The sequence below is a fragment of the Schistocerca piceifrons genome, chromosome X, assembly GCF_021461385.2.
Source record: "Schistocerca piceifrons isolate TAMUIC-IGC-003096 chromosome X, iqSchPice1.1, whole genome shotgun sequence".
Taxonomy (NCBI): domain Eukaryota; kingdom Metazoa; phylum Arthropoda; class Insecta; order Orthoptera; family Acrididae; genus Schistocerca; species Schistocerca piceifrons.
The window spans coordinates 752252748-752276683 of NC_060149.1; the positions used below are offsets into that span (position 1 = coordinate 752252748).

General features: G+C 43.4%; 1 protein-coding gene across 1 annotated transcript in view; it reads right to left on the reverse strand.

Annotated features, from left to right (window-relative positions):
• The window catches only part of LOC124722040, a 1041203-nt gene that overhangs the window by 430141 nt on the left and 587126 nt on the right, over positions 1-23936 (reverse strand). Inside the window, exon 7 of the mRNA XM_047247232.1 lies at positions 10610-10850. Coding sequence (XP_047103188.1) covers positions 10610-10850 — 241 coding nt within the window. The remainder of the gene's footprint in view (positions 1-10609; positions 10851-23936) is intronic.

Genomic DNA, 23936 nt, shown 5'->3' on the forward strand with positions numbered 1-23936 from the left:
TGTAGCTTGCTGTCCAGGTTTCGAGAGAGTGCATTTCTGGATGAGGTATCGAATATATTGCTTCCCCCTACTTATACCTCCCGAGGAGATCACGAATGTAAAATTAGAGAGACTCGAGCGCGCACGGATGCTTTCCGGTAGTCGTTCTTCCCGCGAACCATACGTGACTGGAACATGAAAGGGAGGCAATGACAGCGGCACGTAAAGTGCCCTCCGCCACACACCGTTGGGTGGCTTGCGGAATATAAATGTAGATGTAGATGTAGATGAAAACGTGGTGGAATAAAATGTTATTCCAGCGTAATATTGTAGGGTAGAAATTCCAAAAGGTATTATTATTCACAGATGATATCTCTGTTAACCATGATGGTGTTTTGTGCTGCTGCAGTAGCCATGCCTGCAGTGATGGAAAGCCATACGCTACGCTCGTCTCGTATTACCAAAAACGATTCTGTGTGTACTTGTGGGCTGTAGATGTGCAGTTGTACACAACCAAAATGGTTGTTATGAGCTTATTTCGTTGTTATAAGGTGCGAGTTGTTTATGTTAATAAAAAGTCGATATTCATTGCCGATCATTAGCTACCGATCTCAGAGTGTTTAGTTTAGGATCTTCTAAGAAATATATAAAATCTTACTATAAAATTTGGTGACACGTTTTATAAATGCGCCCATTTGCATTATTATTAAATTTGTCTCTGTAGGAATACACTAGTAAACAAGAACGCCAAATTAAAAATCAAGCACGTGCCTGAAGCGGTGACTCCCGCTATTCGTATCACCATCATTTAGTAATGTGTCCAAAGGTAACTTTCATGTTGATTGTTATAATGCAGGACGTATCAACTAACGTAAGTTCACACACCTATAGAATTACATATTTTGACGATTACGTGATGGCCATATGAGAACTTGGCTCACGCTACGTGCTCAGGCAGCTATCACAGCTGAAGAGTCAGTAACACAGTAACGAGCCTTTTGCAGCTTATGCACTTTAATGACGATGAGTATTGTTACTGCCACACAACGCTAAGGGGGTACCTTATGACACGCCGGAGTTGAAGGGGTACTCACGACATACAGGGTCACTCAGCTGCCCCTATCGCTGTCGTTTTATGAAACTCACAATTTTATAGCTGGCCTTCATAAACGACGCGTCAGATTTTCATATTCTCTCGCTCACTAACCGCAAACGATTTGTCCTAAAGAAAAAATGAGCAGGACTGTTTTGTAGGAAATTTCGTTAGTTAAATTTTGTACCGGGATATGTTTTCGCTAGAGGCCACAACATCCGAATTATTCGAGAAAAACGTACAAAAGTGACCTAAAAATGTACCTCCATCTCACACTCATCCCCGAGCAGTCAGGATTTCTATTATGCTGTTGATGGCACTCCCTCCTCCCACTGTACCAAACTTTTCGGCTACACTAACTATTCCCGATATTCGACCTATACTGGTATCTATTTATTGGGCTAATATGCCACCCGCATGCTCGACTTCTCCATTAACATTATTAATTTAAACGTGCCCGTGAGGGTAATGAACGAAGAACGACTTTCGTAAACGCTACGCTAAAACTACACTACCGGTCATTAAAATTGCTACACCACGAAGATGAAGTGCTACAGGCGCGAAAAATAACCGGCAGGAAGAAGATGCTGTGATATGCAAATGATTAGGTTTTCAGAGCATTCTCACCTACAACGTGCTGATATGAGGAAAGTTTCCAACCGATTTCTCATGCACAAACACCAGCTGACCGGCGTTGCCTGGTGAAACGTTGTTGTGATGCCTCGAGTAAGGAGGAGAAATGCGTACCACCACGTTTCCGACTTTGATAAAGGTCGGATGGTAGCCTATCGCGATTGCGGTTTATCGTATCGCGACATTGCTGCTCGCGTTGGTCGAGATCCAATGACTGTTAGCAGAATATGGACTCGGTGGGTTCAGGAGGGTAATACGGAACGCCGTGCTGGATCCCAACGGCATCGTATCACTAGCAGTCGAGATGACAGGCATCTTATCCGCATAGCTGTAACGGATCGTGCAGCCACGTCTCGATCCCTGAGTCAACAGATGGAGACGTTTGCAAGACAACAACCATCTGCACGAACAGTTCGACGACGTTTGCAGCAGCATGGACTATCAGTTCGGAGACGATGGCTGCGGTTACCCTTGACACCGCATCACATACAGGAGCGCCTGCGATGGTGTACTCAACGACGAACCTGGGTGCACGAATGGCAAAACGTCATTTTTTCGGATGAATCCAGGTTCTGTTTACAGCATCATGGTGGTCGGATCCGTGTTTAGCGACATCGCGGTGAACGCACATTGGAAGCGTGTATTCGTCATCGCCATACTGGCGTATACACGGCGTGATGGTATGGGGTGCCATTGATTACACGTTTAGATCACTTCTTGTTCGCATTGACGGCACTTTGAACAGTGGACGTTACATTTCAGAAGTGTTACGACCCGTGGCTCTACCCTTCATTCGATCCCTGCGAAACCCTACATTTCAGCAGGATAATGAACGACCGCATGTTGCAGGTCCTGTAGGAGCCTTTTTGGATACAGAAAATGTTCTAATGCTGCCCTGGCCAGCACATTCTCCAGATCTCTCACCAATTGAAAACGTCTTGTCAATGGTGGCCGAGCAACTGGCTCGTCACAATACGCCAGTCACTACTCTTGGTGAACTGTGGTATCGTGTTGAAGCTGCATGGGCAGCTGTACCTGTACACGTCATCCAAGCTCTGTTTGACTGTTGGTTGTTCTGGGCACTGATTTCTGAGGATATATGCACCCAAATTGCGTGGAAACGTAATTACATGTCAGTTCTAGTATAATATATTTGTCCAATGAATACCCGTTTATCATCTGCATTTCTTCATGGTGTAGCAATTTTAATGGCCAGTAGTGTAATTACGTGTATTGCAATCCATTGTATCGGGCCGGTACAGAAAGTTTCTAGTACGATTAATATTAAAACACAGTTCTAGGTTGCAAAGTTTTCTTTACTTCCAACTGACGTGATGATGCGCTACCCAGCTAAAACGCATTTGTGAGCCAATAAAGAAGCCCACATGCAATGGAGATATCTTAGACGTGGTAACTACAAATAGGACGGATCTTATCGACAATGTCAGTATAGAAACGGAGATTAATGATGTCATTATAGCAACTATAGTTAAGAAATTTAATAAATCAGTCAAAAAGTGCAGTAGTGTGTTTCTGCTACACAGTGGAGATAAGTAGTTGTTAACATCTCACTTAAAGGATGAATTCACGTCACTTAGTTCCAATAAGATGGAGGTAGAGGGGTTATGGGCAAATTTAAAGCAGATTCTAAATCTTGGTCTAGAGAGTTATGTGCCTAGAAAGTGGATTAAGGATGGAAAAGATCCACCATGGTTTAATAGTGAAATTCGGAAGATGCTGAGGAAGCAGAGGCTGTTGCATTCTCAGTTCAAAAGAGAACGCACAAATGACGACAAGCAAAGATTCGCCCGTCTGTGAAAAGGTCTATGTGCGAAGCATAGAACAACTACCACCGTCATACCGTAGCAAAAGATCTGTCAGAGAACTCTAGAAAATTCTGGTCCTATGTAAAATTGCTAAACGTGTCTGAGGCTCCCATTCGGTCCCCTGTTAACCAGGGTGGTGTGGCAGTTGAACACAGCAAAACGAAAGCCAAAATTTTTAAATTTCACGCAGGAGAATCGTACAAACATGCCGTCATTTGACCATCGGCAGATTTTCGTATGGACGACATACTAATAAGTATCCCTGGTGTAGAGAAACAGCTGAAATATACGAACGCAAGTTCCCAGAACTTTTTACGTGGATTGTCTAAGCCTTATGAGACAGATGGATGAAACGGCTATTCTCTGGCCGGTGGTATCGCTAGCTGTCTCTATGCTGCGTGCTGGGCTCTTCTTCAGGTGGCTCCTGAACACCTTCAGAAACGAATCCGTATTAGAAGCAAGTAAGTACATTCTTTTTTGTTTGTTTGTTTGTTCTATTACTTCTTTTCATTTGATATTCTTTCTGTGACATGTTCTTGGGCACTGTTCGAGTGTTTGGGATCTGTCAGGTTGAAGGAGGACATCGAAGCAGTTCAGAGACTGGTAATACAAACTCTGAACCAAATAGCAACAACACATATTGCAGGAAGCATTCGCAAGTTGAGAGCTGCGCAGGCTACAAGTAACGCAACTAAATGTGGAAAAATGTAAGTTAGTGCGGATGAGTAGAAAAAACAAACCTGTAATGTTCGGATACAGCATTAGTAGTGTACTGTTTGACACAGTCACGTCGTTTGAACATTTGGGCGTAACGCTGGAAAGCGATATGAAATGGAACGAGCATGTGAGGATTGAAGCAGGAAAGGCGAATAGTCGACTTCGGTTTACTGGGAGAATTTTAAGGAAGTGAGGTTAATCTGTAAAGGCGACCGCGCATAGGAATCTGTTTAATAATTAATTTTTATTATATACACTTACTGTTGAATTCCATTCAATAAATTTTTATCTTTATTATTACATTATTGTAGTTAAGCATTTAAAAAATACTGCTGTGTAGAGAATTTTCAATGTATTGAATGTATAATACACCCTACCATAGACGCACAGGAGGCCAGGTTTTCAGAATACAATAAATAATTTCTGGGATGGCTCCTTCGAAAAAGACATGGACGATATCTACATCTATGTAGACACTTCGCAAGCCACAGAACGGTGCGTGCTGGAGGGTATATCGTTCCACCATTAGCCATTTCCTTTCCCGTTCAACTCGCAAAGAGGGGGAGGGGAAAACGACTATCTATATGCCTCAGTATGAGCCCTAAGTTCTTGTACCTTCTCTTCGTGGCCCTTACACGCTCTGTGTTGGCGGCAGTCAGCTACCGGTAACAAATCTAGCAGCAAAGCTCTTGTTTCAAACTTTGCCAGTATTGCTGCATTTGTGAGCTGCCTAGGCTTTGATAAGTACACTACTGGCCATTAAAATTGCTACACCAAGAAGAAATGCAGATGATAAAGGGGTATTCATTGGACAAATATATTATACTAGAACTGACATGTGATTACATTTTCACGCAATTTGGGTGCATAATCCTGAGAAATGAGTACCCAGAACAACCACCTCTGGTCGTAATAACGGCCTTGATACCCTTGGGAGTTGAGTCAAATAGAGCTTGGATGGCGTGTACAGGTACAGCTGTCCATGCAGCTTCAACACGATACCACAGTTCATCAAGAGTAGTGACTGGCGTATTGTGACGAGCCAGTTGCTCGGCCACCATTGACCAGGCGTTTTCAATTGGTGAGAGATCTGGAGAATGTGCTGGCAAGGGCAGCAGTCGAACATTTTCTGTATCCAAAAAGGCCCCTACAGGACCTGCAACATGCGGTCGTGCATTATCCTGCTGAAATGTAGGGTTTCGCAGGGATCGAATGAAGGGTAGAGCCACGGGTCGTAACACATCTGAAATGTAACGTCCTCTGTTCAAAGTGCCGTCAATGCGAACAAGAGGTGACCGAGACGTGTAACCAATGGCACCCCATACCATCACGCCGGGTGATACGCCAATATGGCGATGACGAATACACGCTTCCAATGTGCGTTCACCGCGATATCGCCAAACACGGATGCGACCATCATGATGCTGTAAACAGAACCTGGATTCATCCGAAAAAAATGACGTTTTGCCAGGTTCGTCGTTGAGTACAACATCGCAGGCGCTCCTGTCTGTGGTGCAGCGTGAAGGGTAACCGCAGCCATGGTCTCCGAGCTGACAGTCCATGCTGCTGCGAACGTCGTCGAACTGTTCGTGCAGATGGTTGTTGCCTTGCAAACGTCCCCATCCACGATCGAGACGTGGTTGCACGATCCGTTACAGTCATGCGGATAAGATAACCTGTCATCTCTACTGCTAGTGATACAAGGCCGTTGAGATCCAGCACGGCGTTCCGCATTACCCTCCTGAACCCACCGATTCCATATTCTGCTAACAGTCATTGGATCTCGACAAACGCAAGCAGCAATGTCGCGATACGATAAACCGCAATCGCGATAGGCTACATTCCGACCTTTATCATAGTCGGAAACGTGATGGTACGCATTTCTCCTCCTTACTCGAGGCATCACAACAACGTTTCACCAGGCAACGCCGGTCAACTGCTGTTTGTGTATGAGAAATCGGTTGGAAACTTTTCTCATGTCAGCACGTTGTAGGTGTCGCCACCGGCGCCAACTTTGTGTGAATGCTCTGGAAAGCTAATCATTTGCATATCACAGCATCTTCTTCCTGTCGGTTAAATTTCGCGCCTGTAGCAGGTCATCTTCGTGGTGTAGCAATTTTAATGGCCAGTAGTGTAGTTTGGCCAAGAAATTATCAGTCTTACAAACAGCTTTCTGGTGCCTTTGCTTTAAAATATTAATTCCGAAGTCAGTTTTAATTACTATCACCAAATAATTGAGATTCATGATTGTACTTCATGCTCAGTGATTTTAATTGGTTGAGAAAAGATATTGTATTTGTCAACACTTGGTGTCTGAAACCAATTAATTTGAGTCAAAAAATTCACGTCCATTTTAAAGATTATTTCTATTCGAACTATCCTACAACTGCTTTGATGATGAGAACCTCTCTTAATTTGAAACAAATATCATCAGGTAGTTTTAGACCTCTGAATTGTGTGCTCACAGTGTCGGCGTTCCGGAGGTAAAGAGGTGCCACTACCTGGAACATTATTGATTAACCAAGGGAAGATAACTTTAATTTCCGGTTTATATCAATATTTATATTAACTTTTCTTACTGATAAATTGAAATTCTCTTGCTTCTGGATGTAGCAGAGAGATTGTTCTACTTTTTCAGTATCATTGTGTGGAGTGGTAATTTAACACGCTGCTAATTTGGTAGTGGAATTTATCGTGTTCCGAGTTCGGGAGAAACTGAGTAGGTGTTTTCAGCCTGCACTGTCAAAGATCTTTTATCTCAAGTGGGTAAACCTCGATTGGAAAACATTTCTGGATGTGTGTCCTTATGCACTGTTTTCATCCTTATCCTCCCAGGGATTCGTTCCTGAAAAAAATCACACTATGCACTGTGAGGAGATTTCCGGTTAATATGTGACTTTGAAAGTCTCGAGCTACCAGAACTCCACACAGATGTCATATAAAACGTATACTCTAAGACAAAAAAAGATGCACTCCGAACGAATTATCCGAATGGAACGGAAATCGATAGAAGTGGTGTACATGTACAGACAAATGATCAGAATTACAGAAAATCTGAATGATTTAAGCAAGAAAAAGAGCATCTCAAACTGAGCAACGCAATAATGCGTTGGTTCACCTCTTGCCCTTATACGAGCAGGTACTCGGCTTGGCACTGATGGATAGAGTTGCTGTATGTCCTCCTCAGGCAAATGTCATAGTATGTTTATCTATAAAGAGCTGTGATGACTTGATGTTTCGCCGAGTCGCTCAGTGACAGGACAATTAATTACGTTTACAGTTTTAAACGTTGATGTGATTTATATGTGCAGAAAAACAAATGATTATAGTTTCAGAAAAAATGGATGATTTATTGAAAAGAAAGTGCTTCACAGACTGAGCAAGTCATAAACGCGTTAGTCCACCTCTGGCCCTTAGGTAAGCAATTATTCGGCTTGATGCTGATTGTTAGAGTTGTTGGATGTACTTCTGAGGAGTATTGTGCCCAATTCTGTCCAACTGACGCGTTAGATCGTCAAAATTCCGAGATGTTTGGAGGCCCTGCCCACAATGCTCCAAACATTCTCAAGTGGGGAGAGATCCGGCGGCCTTGTTGCCCAAGATAGGCTTTGGCAAGCGTGAAGACAAGCCGAGAAACTCTCGCCGTATGCGGGTGGACATCGTCTTGCTGAAATGTAAGCCCAAGATGGCTTGCCATGTCTAGCAAGAAAACGAGTCGACGTACAGCTGTGCTGTAAGGGTACCGCGGATGACAAATCACCCTTGGTTGTCGGGCCGTATGGGAGGCGACAGTCATACTATATCCCACTGATATCTGGGCTCCTCGAGACACGTCTTCGGTGGTCATCAGGACTCAGTTCGAATCGGTACTCATCAATGAAGACAATTCTACTCCAGTCAATGAGATTCCAGGACGCAACGTGTCGGTAGACGTCCCTAACGGCCGGCCGCGGTGGCCATACGGTTCTAGGCCCTTCAGTCTGGAACCGCGTGATCGCCACGGTTGCAGGTTCGAATCCTGCCTCGGGCATGGATGTGTGTGCTGTCCTTAGGTTAGTTAGGTTTAAGCAGTTCTAACAAGGGGAGGCCGCCAATTGTGAAATTCAGATTCGATTTATACTGCGCATAATAAAAGCTCATGGCCAGAGGTGTAATGTGACAAAGCACCAAGATGCACTTCTCAGCCGTTGTCGAGAAAATCGACAGTTAAAAGAAACCGTTGCGACGAAATACTCTCTACGATTAACAGTTTTCCACAGCGTTGTGGTGCAGCGGTAAGCGCTGTGGCTCGTAATCCGAAGGTCGCCGGTTCGAATCTCGCGCCATGCAAACTTATTTTTTTTTTTAGTATTTGTTTTTTGTAATTCATATATATATATATATATATATATATATATATATATATATATATATAATTCCCGGCAATCAGTTGCAACAATTATGCGTATAATAAGTTGTTGAAAGTCGTTTGTCGTGGAAAAACTGGCGACTTCGAACATCATTATGTTTTCCGCAAACAAAGTTGTATTTCACAAATGTTATTAATTGTCTTCATAATGTTAACCACGTATAGTTAACGGAAGACGTAGAAACGATATTCCGAAAAGAATACGTATAGCGTAAGTCAAGCGTTCGAATTAGAATAGAAACCCCACGAACACAAATTTGCTGTGGCAGGTATGAAATATAAACTCCGTTACTGGCTCGTTACACTTGAAGGACAGATGTTGAATGGGCCAAAACGAGCCGCCGCATAACAGCGCAGTTGCCTGCCAACTTCGAAAGAAGGTAGATGCCTTCCCTAGCGCAACTTCTAACATCGTCGAAAATCAGTGCGGACGGGAGAGCTTTGGTACACCCTGTTAAGCAAACGGAAAAATGGAGGCGTTACAATTGGAGAGCGATCTGCCTTCACCAACATGCATAAGCAATTCATATATATATATTTGAATTACAAAAAACTAATTATAAAAAAAAGTTGCATGGCGCGGGATTCGATCCGGCGACCTTCAGATTACGAACCCGAGCGCTTACCTTGCGCCATGACGCTCTGGAAAACTTTTAATCGTAGAGAGTATTTCACCGCAACGGTTTCTTTTAACTGTCGATTTTCTCGACAACGGCTGAGAAGTGCATCTTGGTGCTTTGTCACATCACACCTCTGGCCATGAGCTTTTATTATGCGCAGTATGAATCGAATCTGAATTTCACAATTGGCGGCCTCCCTTTGTAAGTCTAGGGGACTGATGACCTCAGATGTTAAGTCCCATAGTGCTCAGAGCCATTTGAACCATCTGAACGTCCCAGACAGCGGTGGGATACCAACCTCACTGCCGCCGGCCATATAGCCCGACAACAAGGAGTGATGGTGTTGAGTGCCGTTTCTATTCATAGTAGGACCCCTTTGGTCGTCTCACAGCACAGAGGTACGTCTCCGATATTCTATGCACCGTTTTGTTGCCCTACATAGCAAGCCATCTTGGGCTTGCATTTCAGCAATACAATACCCACACAGGGTGAGCGTTTCTTCTGCTTGTCTTAGTGTGTACCAAAGCCTACCTTGGCCAGCTAGGTAGCCGGATCTCTACCCAACTGCAAATGTGTGGAGCATTATGGGCAGGGCCCTTCAACCATCTTTGATTTTGACGATATAATGAGACAATTGGACAAAATTTGGCACGATTTCCCTGAGGAGGACGTCCAATAACTCTATCAATGACTGTCAAGCCGAATAATTACTTGCCTAAGGGCCAGAGGTGGAGTAAAGCGTTTTTGACTTGCACAAAAAAATGGTTCAGAGCACTATGGGACTTAACTTCTGAGGTCATCAGTACCCTAGAACTTAGAACTAATTAAACCTAACTAACCTAAGGACATCACACACATCCACGCCCGAGGCAGGATTTTAACCTGCGACCGTAGCGGTCGTGCGGTTCAAGACTGTAGCGCCTAGAACCGCTCGGCCACCTCGGCCGGCTGACTTGCACAGTTTGTAAGGTCTTACTCTTGAATAAATCATCCAACTTTCCTGAAATTGTAATCATTCGTTTTTCTGCGCATGTAAATCACACCAACGTTAAAATTGTAAACGTAGTTAATTGTAGAGTTATTGAAGGACTCAGCGAAACATCGAGTCGTCACAGCTCTTTTTAGATGAACATGCTATGGCATTTGCCTCTAGCGATTTACAGAAACCACGGAAAACTTAAGCGTGAGGGGCAATCCTCGGCAATGAGAGTCTAGTGCCGTAAGCACTGCATCGCCACGCTGGTTAAAAGAAAATGAGTGGTGTTACCTTACGTCTCGAATTAGCCACTTATTTGTTGTAGCGAGAAGTATGTGAAGTGGCTAGGAGACGCACCTCAGAACTAAAGGTGACTTGCGGCAGGTGCAGGCGGCGGCGGCTGAGGTCCAGCGACGCGGAGGTGGCGCCGGAGCAGTCGGTGGCCGGCCTGGCGGGTGCCGTTGCGGGGGCGGGAGAGGGGGCGGCGGCGGCGCCCGATGCGGGGGCGGGGAAGCCGCTGGCTGCCCCAGACCCGGACACCAGCCCGTTCGGGGACACGCGCCGGTACACTTCCAGGTTCAGCATGTTCCCACACGACCTGTGGGCAGGCAGGCACAGCGTTACTTTGCTGTACTCTTTGCAGACGCCTGTGCTATGGAATATGTAGAAAGTAATGTCAACAGATTTGTTGTGTACATAGTTCCGCGTAGTCAGCGCGTACACAACATTCCCACCAGAGCGCGCCCCGCTAAGCACAACAGCGCAGGCGCAGTGCTCGTCCGTCTCCGCACTACGAGATGGCGCTGCCTTAGAGACGGACCAAATACTGCTTCCGCCAATCCGCATATTAATATGTAACGCAGACAATGAGATTGCTGCTAACGTAGAACCTTTTCTCCTCGCGGATCACACTCGGGCAGTGATACATGAACGCGCGAGGTATTATAACAAGTGCACAGACCTCCGATTAGTCAGTCTACATTTGTCTGTACCAGTCTATAGTCAAGTTTCAGTCTGCACCTAATAAGATTACCATATTCGTGTGCATAGCCATGAAGATAAATGTATAGACACTTTTGTCAAGTATCAGAGATATATGTGAGAATAAGATTAACGTACCTATACCAAAGGAACTTCAGATTGTCAATTGTAAATAGCATCCAGAACCAAGTTAAGTAATTTTTATGCTTGTTATTATTTTAATAAATGTGTGTGAAAATTAATCAAGTTCTGTTTAGAGTTGGTTACCGTCAATCTGCTACTCTAAGCGTGCAAGTGGCATTTCTATCGTCTGACCTAACGGCAGAAGATAAACACGCCACGATAAGACCACGAGACATATTGCTGACATTCGCCTACTTCGTTAGAGTGACAAGTCAAATAATCTGATGGTGTGAGTACCGAAGGTCTTACAGTATGCACACAAGATTGTTTCTCGTTAATGGGCTACGACAGATCAAATCACAGCCCTCAGTTTTGCTATTATTCTTTTAATTTATGGACACAGTTTCCAACAACTTTTCAGCCCTTTATGATAGACTAATATTAATTTTGCGTTCCTGTAATTTTTTTTTTTTTTTTTTTTTTTTGCATCACACGTCGTGAAATGAATCACAATCATCGAGATGGGGAGAAGGTGAAGTAATGAATTAGAATTTCTGCCAAGGCCAGAACTTGAAACCGAGCTTAGTGCTTCGTGAGCAGATGTGCTGCCCACTACACCATCTCGGCAACGTGGCTAACACAGCTGCCGAGACTACCCTTCTCCCATGCCCTTCCTAACACAAACATTATACTTACAAAGCTGGGATACTGTTCCAATATCTGAGAGACTCGATAATACTGACGATATAAGAGGGGAAAATGGGCTGAGATCTGAATTGAAGTTTGTGTTATGGAGGGCATTCGACTAGAGTAGTCTCTGCAGCTGTGTCAACTGTGAAGCAAAGATGATATAGTGGGTAGCCTATCTGCTTCGGAAGTGGGAGACCCACGTTCAAGTCCTGGCCTTGGTACAAACTTTAATTCATTACTTCCGCTTCTAACCTTATCGAAGATAAAGCTGAGACTCAATGTCTCTTCAGGAAAATATAATTATATTAGAATTAAATTCAGAACTGCTGGAAAATACAGTTGTCATCACCTCCCTGAGACTGCGAGCATGTTGAATGTTTTTTCGGCTCGTGTGTGGAAGATGACAAGTAAACCTACAATAAGCTATATTCCGAGAGACAGTGGCTTTGAAAATATGTGTTTCATGGCATCATAAATGTTCTGTATTGAGAATGGAATTTCACTAGGTCCGTTTCACTATGAACAGAAGTAGTTCACAGCATGTTCTGAGATATTGCCAGTGAAGGATTCTTCAACATATGACGCGGAGTTCAATTCATTTATGAATCGTAATATCCACATGCATTATGGGAATGTTTAAATATCATAGAATTTTGTACGGAGCTGGTTCGTGGTTTTAATCTCTCCTACGTGAAATAAAAGCAGAAACCAAATAGCAATAGACTTTCAGAGTATTCCGTAACCAGTAATGGTACAATATAGGATTCTATCATGCGTCTAATATTATTTCTAATACATATAAACTTCCTTCCACTTCCCTCGCATGTTATAATAATTGTTTCTGGTGTTAGTTCCAGAAGGGTCTGCAGAGGCCTCCTCAAAAACCTTGGGATTTTGAGAATTTCTTCACGCTAAATATGTTCGTTTATATCCTTTGTTGCTACTAAACTTTGGTTTCTCTTAAAGAATAGCGGATATGTGAATATAACACAAGAACCAAATACAAACCTGCAGATACTTCAAGGGGTTAACAAACTTCCAAAAAATATTAAAAGTCTAATGAGTAATGTTGTGGAATTCACGATGAATTAAATAATATCCTGAAGTGTATCTTCTTCTCCTTCATTAAAGAATGTCTCCACTGAAATTCTTAAAATAAATGTTATATGTTAATTTATAATTAATATTATCTCTATGGTACAATAATATTTCTTAACACTAAATCATTTCGTTGCATTGCATTTAAATGAAATCTAAATCCCTAACTTCTTTCCACATCCTAGAGACCCCTCTCCATGGGGTCCATGAAAGACGACTAATGAAATATATCATGTTAGCATACGTGCAAACAAAAAAAATGCGACTTACAATACAAAAACATAGAGGTTAAGGTCTAATACTCTGTGTAACAATTCGTATTAAATAAAGACAACACTAAACACAAGCTTCGTATACGACTGAAAGCAGAGAGGATACAAGCGAAATTCGCCATACGTTCCAGAAATCGTTTTGGGCTTGAATGCTGGGACACAAAAAATTAGAGTCTTCCAGCATAACAACATAAATCTTCAATGATTGCTACATGGCTTACTCCTGTAATTAATGTGGTGATACAAATGTTTCAATTACAATATTCTCAGTCGCAGCGTCTCGCACTGGCTTAGCTGCACTGCAGTACAGACCATTCAGTATTATCATCTACACGTTGTTCTGTAGAACACCGTTTAATTTATTTTCATACTAATGTAGGAAAGAGTGAACAATTCACAAAATATATGACAGCTCCATTCTTTGAAGCGTGGATGGATTGTAATGAACCTTACAAATTTACTTCCAGCGAATAGAGTATATCCCATGAAGATGTCATTGACACTTTTTAATTATAGCACGTAACTAAAATTATTGTGCCTCTGTAATGTGAGGCCCTAACACAGCAATGATAAACTACCAAAACAGATAATTAAACGAGTAATTTTAGCACATAATAAGATCGTAATGATGCTCTAAGAAGGTAGAGAATAATATTCTAATGTTTATGAAAATGCCAAGAACAAGAAATAATGGCCCACTCAGGTTCCAACCCACGGAATGTGTAGAACAGTACGCCAGCAAAAAGTGGTTGGGGTTATTGTGAGGTGGCGTACACGTGTCGCTGCAGCGCCCTCTCTAGTGTGATAAAAGGATCACCATTACATCAAATTCAGACAATGAAGAACTGTCAGGCGAAGTGCAAACGTGAAATCAAATATTAGTAGCAACACCACACCAAAAGTAGCAATATCGGTCCCTGAGTTAGGTGGAACGGGACAGAATGATCGATCCCTGGGAAATGGATTTGTCATAGCGTGACAGTTTGGCTCGTATGGGGCATTGTGCTATGACAGTAATGCATGTGTTTAATCAGTCGTTAGAAGAGGGTCGAGCGCGGTGACGAGCGGATAGATGATTACGCTACTGATCACAGGGCATTGTCACTCCATCGTTGTCCGCATAACTATAAATGGCAGTACAGATTCGTTCATAGTGGTAGCTTAACGTTAGAGCACAGTAAAGAGTGAGAATCTGTCTGCGTGGACGATTCTAAGCTGTATGCTGTCAGTTGAAAGCCTGTCACTATATACACTCCTGGAAATTGAAATAAGAACACCGTGAATTCATTGTCCCAGGAAGGGGAAACTTTATTGACACATTCCTGGGGTCAGATACATCACATGATCACACTGACAGAACCACAGGCACATAGACACAGGCAACAGAGCATGCACAATGTCGGCACTAGTACAGTGTATATCCACCTTTCGCAGCAATGCAGGCTGCTATTCTCCCATGGAGACGATCGTAGAGATGCTGGATGTAGTCCTGTGGAACGGCTTGCCATGCCATTTCCACCTGGCGCCTCAGTTGGACCAGCGTTCGTGCTGGACGTGCAGACCGCGTGAGACGACGCTTCATCCAGTCCCAAACATGCTCAATGGGGGACAGATCCGGAGATCTTGCTGGCCAGGGTAGTTGACGTACACCTTCTAGAGCACGTTGGGTGGCACGGGATACATGCGGACGTGCATTGTCCTGTTGGAACAGCAAGTTCCCTTGCCGGTCTAGGAATGGTAGAACGATGGGTTCGATGACGGTTTGGATGTACCGTGCACTATTCAGTGTCCCCTCGACGATCACCAGTGGTGTACGGCCAGTGTAGGAGATCGCTCCCCACACCATGATGCCGGGTGTTGGCCCTGTGTGCCTCGGTCGTATGCAGTCCTGATTGTGGCGCTCACCTGCACGGCGCCAAACACGCATACGACCATCATTGGCACCAAGGCAGAAGCGACTCTCATCGCTGAAGACGACACGTCTCTATTCGTCCCTCCATTCACGCCTGTCGCGACACCACTGGAGGTGGGCTGCACGATGTTGGGGCGTGAGCGGAAGACGGCCGAACGGTGTGTGGGACTGTAGCCCAGCTTCATGGAGACGGTTGCGAATGGTCCTCGCCGATACCCCAGGAGCAACAGTGTCCCTAATTTGCTGGGAAGTGGCGGTGCGGTCCCCTACGGCACTGCGTAGGATCCTACGGTCTTGGCGTGCATCCGTGCGTCGCTGCGGTCCGGTCCCAGGTCGACGGGCACGTGCACCTTCCGCCGACCACTGGCGACAACAGCGATGTACTGTGGAGACCTCACGCCCCACGTGTTGAGCAATTCGGCGGTACGTCCACCCGGCCTCCCGCATGCCCACTATACGCCCTCGCTCAAAGTCCGTCAACTGCACATACGGTTCACGTCCACGCTGTCGCGGCATGCTACCAGTGTTAAAGACTGCGATGGAGCTCCGTATGCCACGGCAAACTGGCTGACACTGACGGCGGCGGTGCACAAATGCTGCGCAGCTAGCGCCATTCGACGGCCAACACCGCGGTTCCTGGTGTGTCCGCTGTGCCGTGCGTGTGATCATTGCTTGTACAGCCCTCTCGCAGTGTCCGGAGCAAGTATGGTGGGTCTGACACACCGGTGTCAATGTGTTCTTTTTTTCATTTCCAGGAGTGTAGATTTCCATTGCCCAAAACCTAAAAACGCCTCAGACTACAATCTACGCCGTCAATGGCGTGCTGAATGGGATTATGTAAATAGGCAGTGTTTTTTTGGAAGAGTCCCTGTTTAGGGTAACCCAGAGAGACTGCCGCGAACATGATCTACGCTTCCGTGGTGATCGCAGTTTGGTACTGGGCAATACTGAACTGAGTGGGAGACCAGCTGCAAACCAATCAGATATCTGAACCTGAACTGTGGCCCTTCCTTTACCACATGCCGTATTTTAGCTGGACAACGCCAGGCAACATGTAGTGTGGAATGTATATGCCTTCTTCGAAGACTGTCACGAAATTTAGTCGTTCATTGAGTGCATGCAAGATATTTAGAGGCTGCTATTGCATGAGGCTCCGGCTCATACGGAGCTCTCTAATTTAGACATCATATTTAGATCAGAAATCTATATCATTTATGTTCTATTATGAAGTCAACTTGTGATATGAACTTAATTTAGTCGCATAAGGGCTACATTCCCGTAGATAGTGAAGGAAGGTACTTGCGAGAACTGTCACACAACTAGCTTAAAGTCTCATGCGTCCATGTTCCTGACGAGAATAACGTACAAAAGAATGTAAAATAAAACTGAGGATCTACTATGTGACAATCAGTTTGTCTTCGGGAAAGCTAACGGCACCAGAGAAGCAATTATGACGTTCCTCTTGGTAACGGATGTAGGACTTAAAAAAAAATCGAGACACGTTTATAGAATTTGTCAACCTAGAAAAGACGTTCGACAGTGTAAAATAGTGCAAAGTGTTCGAAATTCTCCGGAATATGGGAGTTAGTTATAGGGAAAGACGAGTAATAAACAATATGTACAAGAACCAAGATGGAAAAATAAGAATGGAAGATCAAGCACTAAGTACTCCAGTCAGAAAGGATGTAGGAAGGTGGTGTAGTCTTTTAACCCCGACTATTCGATTTACACGGATGACGGAAATGAAAGTTCAGGAGTGGGGTAAAAATTCGGGATGAAAGAATATCAACGATAACATTCGCTGATGACATTGCTATCCTCAGTGAAAATAAGAAAGAATTGCGGGAACTACTGAAAATAGAATGAACAGTCTAATGAGCATGTAATATGGATTGCGACTAAACCGAAGACAGACGAAAATAATGAAGAGCAGCATAAATGAGATTAACGAGAAACTTAACACAAAAATTGGTGATCACGTAGTAGATGAAGGTAAAGAATTCTGATACCTCGGAATCAAAACATAATACGACGGACGAAGCAAGAAGGGCATCAAAAGCTGACTTTCACAGGCAAAAAGGGCATTCCTGCCGAAAAGAAGTCTACTAGTATCAAATATCTGATTTAATTTGACGGAGAAATTTGTGAGAGAGTACTCTATCTGAGCAAAGGTATCCGGATACCTATTAGGGGACATTTATACGGCGTGTGTCCACACTTCTTTATCATGACTTGGACTCTGCTGAGGGTTCTTTCAGTGAGATGATTTCCTCAACGACCGAGAACCAGAGAAGGTAGTGATACAGGATGCCAGGGTCTGGAGCGAAGTCGACGTTTCAACTCATACCAAAGATGTTCCATTGGCTTCACGTCGGGACTGTGGGACGGTCAGCTCATTTCAGGAATTTTATTGACCATAAACCATTACGTCACAGATACTGCATCATTGTAGGACATATTGTCACGCTGATACGAACGATCATTGTCTCCGAACTGATCCCATACTTTATGTGCTGCAAAATGTGTTCATGTCCTTCCGCATTTATCGTTTTCTTGCTGGCAGAAAAGGGACCACACCCTAACCATGAAGAACACCCTCATACCGAACTCTACCTTCTCTGTACTACACTGTTGGCACCACACAAGATGACAGATAAAGTTCTTCATGGCTAGGCCAAATTCAGATCGTTCCATCGGACTGCCACATGATATAGCGTGATTCATGCTACGAAACGCTCCTTCCCAGGTTTCCACTATCCAGTGGCGGCGCTTCTTCTTACCCTGACAACTGAAATTATTGACTCTAACTGCTTAGTCTCTCCTTGTTTATAGAACGTAGAATAATCGCTCACCCTGAGCTAACCACTGGATTCCTTGGAATATGTAGAGATAAATATCTGTGTAGAAAAATTTCGCGTAGTGTGTATTGTTAGTTGGAACTCTGATTAATGAGGTCGAGTTTGAATCACTGGGATTGTACGTATAACGAGAATTCCCTATCCCAGCAAAATGTTTAAGATGGTTGCGTACAAAAAGACTGACAGTATTAGCTATTGCAGAGACAGTATAAGTAAAGAAATCCGAATCGCTGCTATGCTTAAAGTATTTAGAGCTTTATTGGTTTTCTATAGGCCTATTTCGGCTACAGTACCACTTTCTAGCTGCCTGCGAATAACACATGGTTTCGTTAACCTTTGTTTCTGTTCTTATTTATAATTATTGACAATATTGGGCGATTATACAATATTACTTACGTCTAACTGTTTTTGACGCCCATAAAATATCGATTGGTGCTGTCACTGTCTATCGATTTGGTTGTTATGGCTTACAAGGAATGTGTTTATATGAAGTGGTAGCTATACTGTCGTACCCCGATCGTTAAAGTTGTTTTGGACGAGAATTTTTGGCGGCTATAGCCTTCTTATTCTGTTTACAGGGCTTTGGTTGTTATGACTTACAGATGGTATGATTATACGATTGTCGTAGTATAGCTGCCACAGTCATATAATCATGGCACCTATAAGTCATAAAGTCATGGATTGTGAAGCTGGTCCCGGCGGAGGTTCGAGTCCTCTCTCGGGCATGGGTGTGTGTGTTTGTCCTTAGGATAATTTAGGTTAAGTACTGTGTAAGATTAGGGACTGATGACCTTAGCAGTTAAGTCCCATAAGATTTCACACACATTTGAACATTTTTATAAGTCATAACGAACAAATCGTTAGACAGTAACAGCACCAACTGATGTTTTATGGACGTCAAAAACAGCTTGAAGTAAGAAATACTTTATAATCGCCCAATATTGTCGATAATTGTAAAGAATAATAGAAACAATGGTTAAGGAAATCGTGTATTATTGCAGGCAGCTAGAAAATGGCACTGTAGCGAAATAAACCTATCGCAAAACTATAGCGCTTTAAACATTTTAACCATACCAACAGTTCGGATTTCTTTACTTATTATGTCTCTGAAAGAAATAAATTGCGTTACGGGCACTCAAGAATACAAACCGTTAGCTGTGAATACGAGACTACCTACTTTTTTACTGTTTTCTTAGTGGCAAATGAAGTATCTTTTTACTCTAACTTTCCTTAATATTAATTTACAGGGAAAAGTATACCTGCTGTCCTTCCAAAAACACTCAAAAGGGAACTTATCTGGCTAGTTAGAAATTTTAAACTTTTTTGCAAAACTGACGTGGCTGTTTGTTCATTTACTGGAATAATACATATTTCACGAAATTGAGCTGTGTGCGTGTTTGTTTCCAAATATTTTAAGGAGACGTAGAAGTTTTTGATCAGCTTGTACATCTGAAATGTACGCACCATAGCAAATGCGACACAAGGGTTATCTTACTTCCTCACATGCGTAATTACTTTTGTCTGAGAGTTAAATAATTAATCAGTAACGTGCTGTTTGTGCGCCCTCTCTGTCCCGCCCGCAGCCAGTTATGGAACATTATTCGCTAATGCGCGGGACTGGCGTTACATCGTGTTCCCGCCTCCCTGGAGGCCTATAAACCCGCAACAATCACAGCGGACCGCAGCACACACGCTGGGACACATGGAGTCCCATAACTACAAATTACCAAAGCGCAGTCCGTATCCACACCGACAGAAATAAAGGGAAAAAGAGAAGAATTAGCGTACGGCCTCAAAACATACAGGCAGAATCACCACTGCATTGCAGCATACAAGTGTACACGAATAACCACATTGCTATGGTGTAATACAGTGAACCCTACGATCTGAAAGTAATATTCTTGTCTTTGTTTATATAAAGGACTGGCACCAGCGGAGTACATTACTAACGCCAACTGATTGGTTTCCTATTGACGTCATAATTTATCGAGTAAAACAGAAGTGACATCTGGCGTTCCACAATTAAGTGTTTTTGGTCGCTTGCTGTTCCTAATCTACAGGGTGGTCCATTGATATTGATCGGGTCAAGTATCTCACGAAATAAGCATCAATCGAAAAAACTTCAACGAACGAAACTCGTCTATCTTGAAGGGGGAAACCAGGTGGCGCTATGGTTGGCCCGCTAGATGGCGCTAACATAGATCAAACGGATACCAACTACGTTTTTTTAAATAGGAATCCCCATTTTTTATTACATATTCGTGTAGTACGTTTAGAAATATGATTGTTTTAGTTGGACCACTTTTTTCGCGTTGTGATAGATGGCGCTGTAATAGTCACAAACGTATAAGTACGTGGTATCACGTAACATTCCGCCAGTGCGGGCGGTATTTGCTTCGTGATACATTCTCCGTGTTAAAATGGACCGTTTACCAATTGCGGGAAAGGTCGATAGCGTGTTGATGTATGGCTATTGTGATCAGAATGCCCAACGGGCGTGTGCTATGTATGCTGCTCTGTATCCTGGACGACATCATCCAAGGGTCCGGACCGTTCGCCGGATAGTTACGTTATTTAAGGAAACAGGAAGTGTTTAGCCACATGTGAAACGTCAACCACGACCTGCAACAGATGATGATGCCCAAGTAGGTGTCTTAGCTGCTGTCCCGGATAATCCGCACATCAGTAGCAGACAAATTGCGCGAGAATCTGGAATCTCAAAAACGTCGGTGTTGAGAATGCTACATCAACATCGATTGCACCCGTACCATACGTCTATGCACCAGGAATTGCATGGCAACGACTTTGAACGGCGTGTACAGTTCTGCCACTGGGCACAAGAGAAATTACTGGACGATGACGGATTTTTTGCACAAGTTCTATTTAGCGACGAAGCGTCATTCACCGACAGCGGTAACGTAAACCGGCATAATATGCACTATTGAGCAACGAAAAATCCACAAAGGCTGAGACAAAGGGAACATCAGCGACCTTGGCGGGTTAATGTATGGTGCGGCATTATGGGAGGAAGGATAATTGGCCCCCATTTTATCGGCGGCAATCTAAATGGTGCAATGTATACTGATTTCCTACTTCATGTTCTACCGATGTTACTACAAGATGTTTCACTGCACGACAGAATGGCGATGTACTTCCAACATGATGGATGTACGGCATATAGCTCCCTTGCAGTTGAAGCGGTATTCAATAGCATATTTCATGACAGGTGGATTGATTGTCGAAGCACCATACCATGGCCCGCACCTTCACTGGATCTGACGTCCTCGGATTTCTTTCTGTGGGGAAAGTTGAAGGATATTTGCTATCGTGATCCACCGACAACGCCTGACAACGTCAGCGCATTGTCAATGCATGTGCGAACGTTACGGAAGGCGAACTACTCGCTGTTGAGAGGAATGTCGTTACGCGTATTGCCAAATGCATTGAGGTTGAAGGACATCATTTTCAGCATTTATTGCATTAATGTGGTATTTACAGGTAATCACGCGTTAACAGCATGCGTTCTCAGAAATGATAAGTTCACAAAGGTACATGTATCGCATTGGAACAACCGAAATAAAATATTCAAACGTACTTACGTTCTGTATTTTAATTTAAAAAACCTACCTGTTACCAATTGTTCGTCTAAAAGTGTGAGCCATATGTTTGTGACTATTACAGCGCCATCTATTACAAAGCGAAGAAAGTGGTCCAACTAAAACATTCATATTTCTTTACGTACGAATATGTAATAAAAATGGGGGTTCCTATTAAAAAAAAAAATGCAGTTGGTATCCGTTTGACCTATGGCAGCGCCATCTAGCGGGCCAACCATAGCGCCATCTAGTTTCTCTCTTCAAGCTAGACAAGTTTCGTTCTTTGTAGTTTTTTCGTTTGACGCTTATTTCGTGAGATATTTGGCCCGGTCATGATCAATGGACCGCCCTGTATACATAGTGAATCACCTAACACTTGGACCGCATGTATTTCGGACGAGGGAGGCACTATCGGCACTATCGGTATTTGCAGCCAGAGCACAGATTCTGAGACATTAGCGAAATTACAGTTATTACAACAGTTGCAAATTTTGAAATGGGATGATGGCTATTGACAGTAAAATCCTAAAAGTAGCATAAATGAGAATGTTAGTAATGTTTGTTGCAGGAAGTTAGTGCGAGTAGTTTATGAGTTATCGTATTGTGAACATTGTAAACACCGACAGCTGTGTGTTCCATTTTATTGTTTAGATCAGGGCCAGCCACGGCGTGCTAAATGTCACACGTGCAGCGTGTGCGGGACAAAGCCCGGCCTTTCACTCGGCTTTGCTCGCTCCTCCTCGGAAGTATGCGGAACGGCGCGACATTTCATTTAGCATTGCAATGCGGCATGTTTCGGTCGTCAATACTCTGAGTTCGGCAGATTCGTGGTGTCATCGCTCTTTACCCTTTGCCATTTGTTAGTGGGATGAAGGATGTTCGGCCACTCCCGCCGGAGGTTCGAGTCCTCCCTCGGGCATGGGTGTGTGTGTCGTTCTTAGTATAAGTTAGTTTAAGTAGTGTGTAAGTCTAGGGACCGATTACCTCAGCAGTTTGGTCCCTTAGGAATTCACACACATTTGAACATTTGAAGGACGTTCACAGGTTCAGTGGCAGTTTGACCAAAAATGGCAGTCTAGCAATCTATTGTCACAATCGTTTAAAGCGAATGGGAATAACAGAATAGAGGGAAGAGAATACTCAGTTCACATAAGGGACGGGTACTGCGTATATGCTATGGAACGACATTATAATGCCATGAAGAAAGAATTTAAAGATTTAGGTGATAGTGAAAGAGCAAAAAATTACAACGATCGACAGCGGGATGCATTGTTCTGCGCATCATCTGTTAACATTGCAGGCATTGAAGAAATTGTTTGTATGAATAATAAAATTTCTGGAGTGGCACACATTATTCCACTGTCATTTGCAACAGTTTTCAATGGAACTGGATGAAGAGTATGGAGACTTCTTATATTACCTCAAAGTACGTTGGTCAAGTCGAGGGGTATGCCTAGAACGATTTTTCGATTTAAAACTTGCTATTGTTGAATTTATGAAGGAAAAGTATTGCAGGAAAGAAAATTAGAACACCAGGAAATGAACTGCACACCTAGCATTTTAAGTGGACTTGACTGCACACTGCCCACAGTAAGACACTGCCAGGTAACTCCTTTCTGATTTGATAGGGATGCATTTAAAAAGAAGATCTCGTTCGAGGAACACATGCTGACAACAGCAGCACAGTACCCTAAGCTCACTGATGTTAAAGAAAGCGCGAGATTTGGAGAATTCTTTGTGGCATTGAAAGAATTACGAAGACAGTTTTATAAAGATTTTGAGGACACTGTGAATGTTGCAGGTTGCACTTCTTTTAAAGGTGTTATCGAGACTGGTGTTTCAGTTGAAAGCGCCCCCGCGCACGTGCAAATGCAACTGATTGACCTACAAGGTAATTCCAGTTTTAATGACAAATCTTTTTACGTTACAACTGTCCAGGAAGTTTTCATTGCTTTTCTGTAGTAGAGTCCCCATAATGAGGTTGCAAAGGTGATACAATATCTCGATCGACATATATTTGTGAGAGGAACTTTTTTCTATTATGAAACTACATAAGCCACAATTACGTGTCAATTTGAGCTCGAAACTCTGTGAAATTTTCTGCGTCTGATGATATGCCAACAGTCTGTACAAATAAAAATTATATATTGTCGT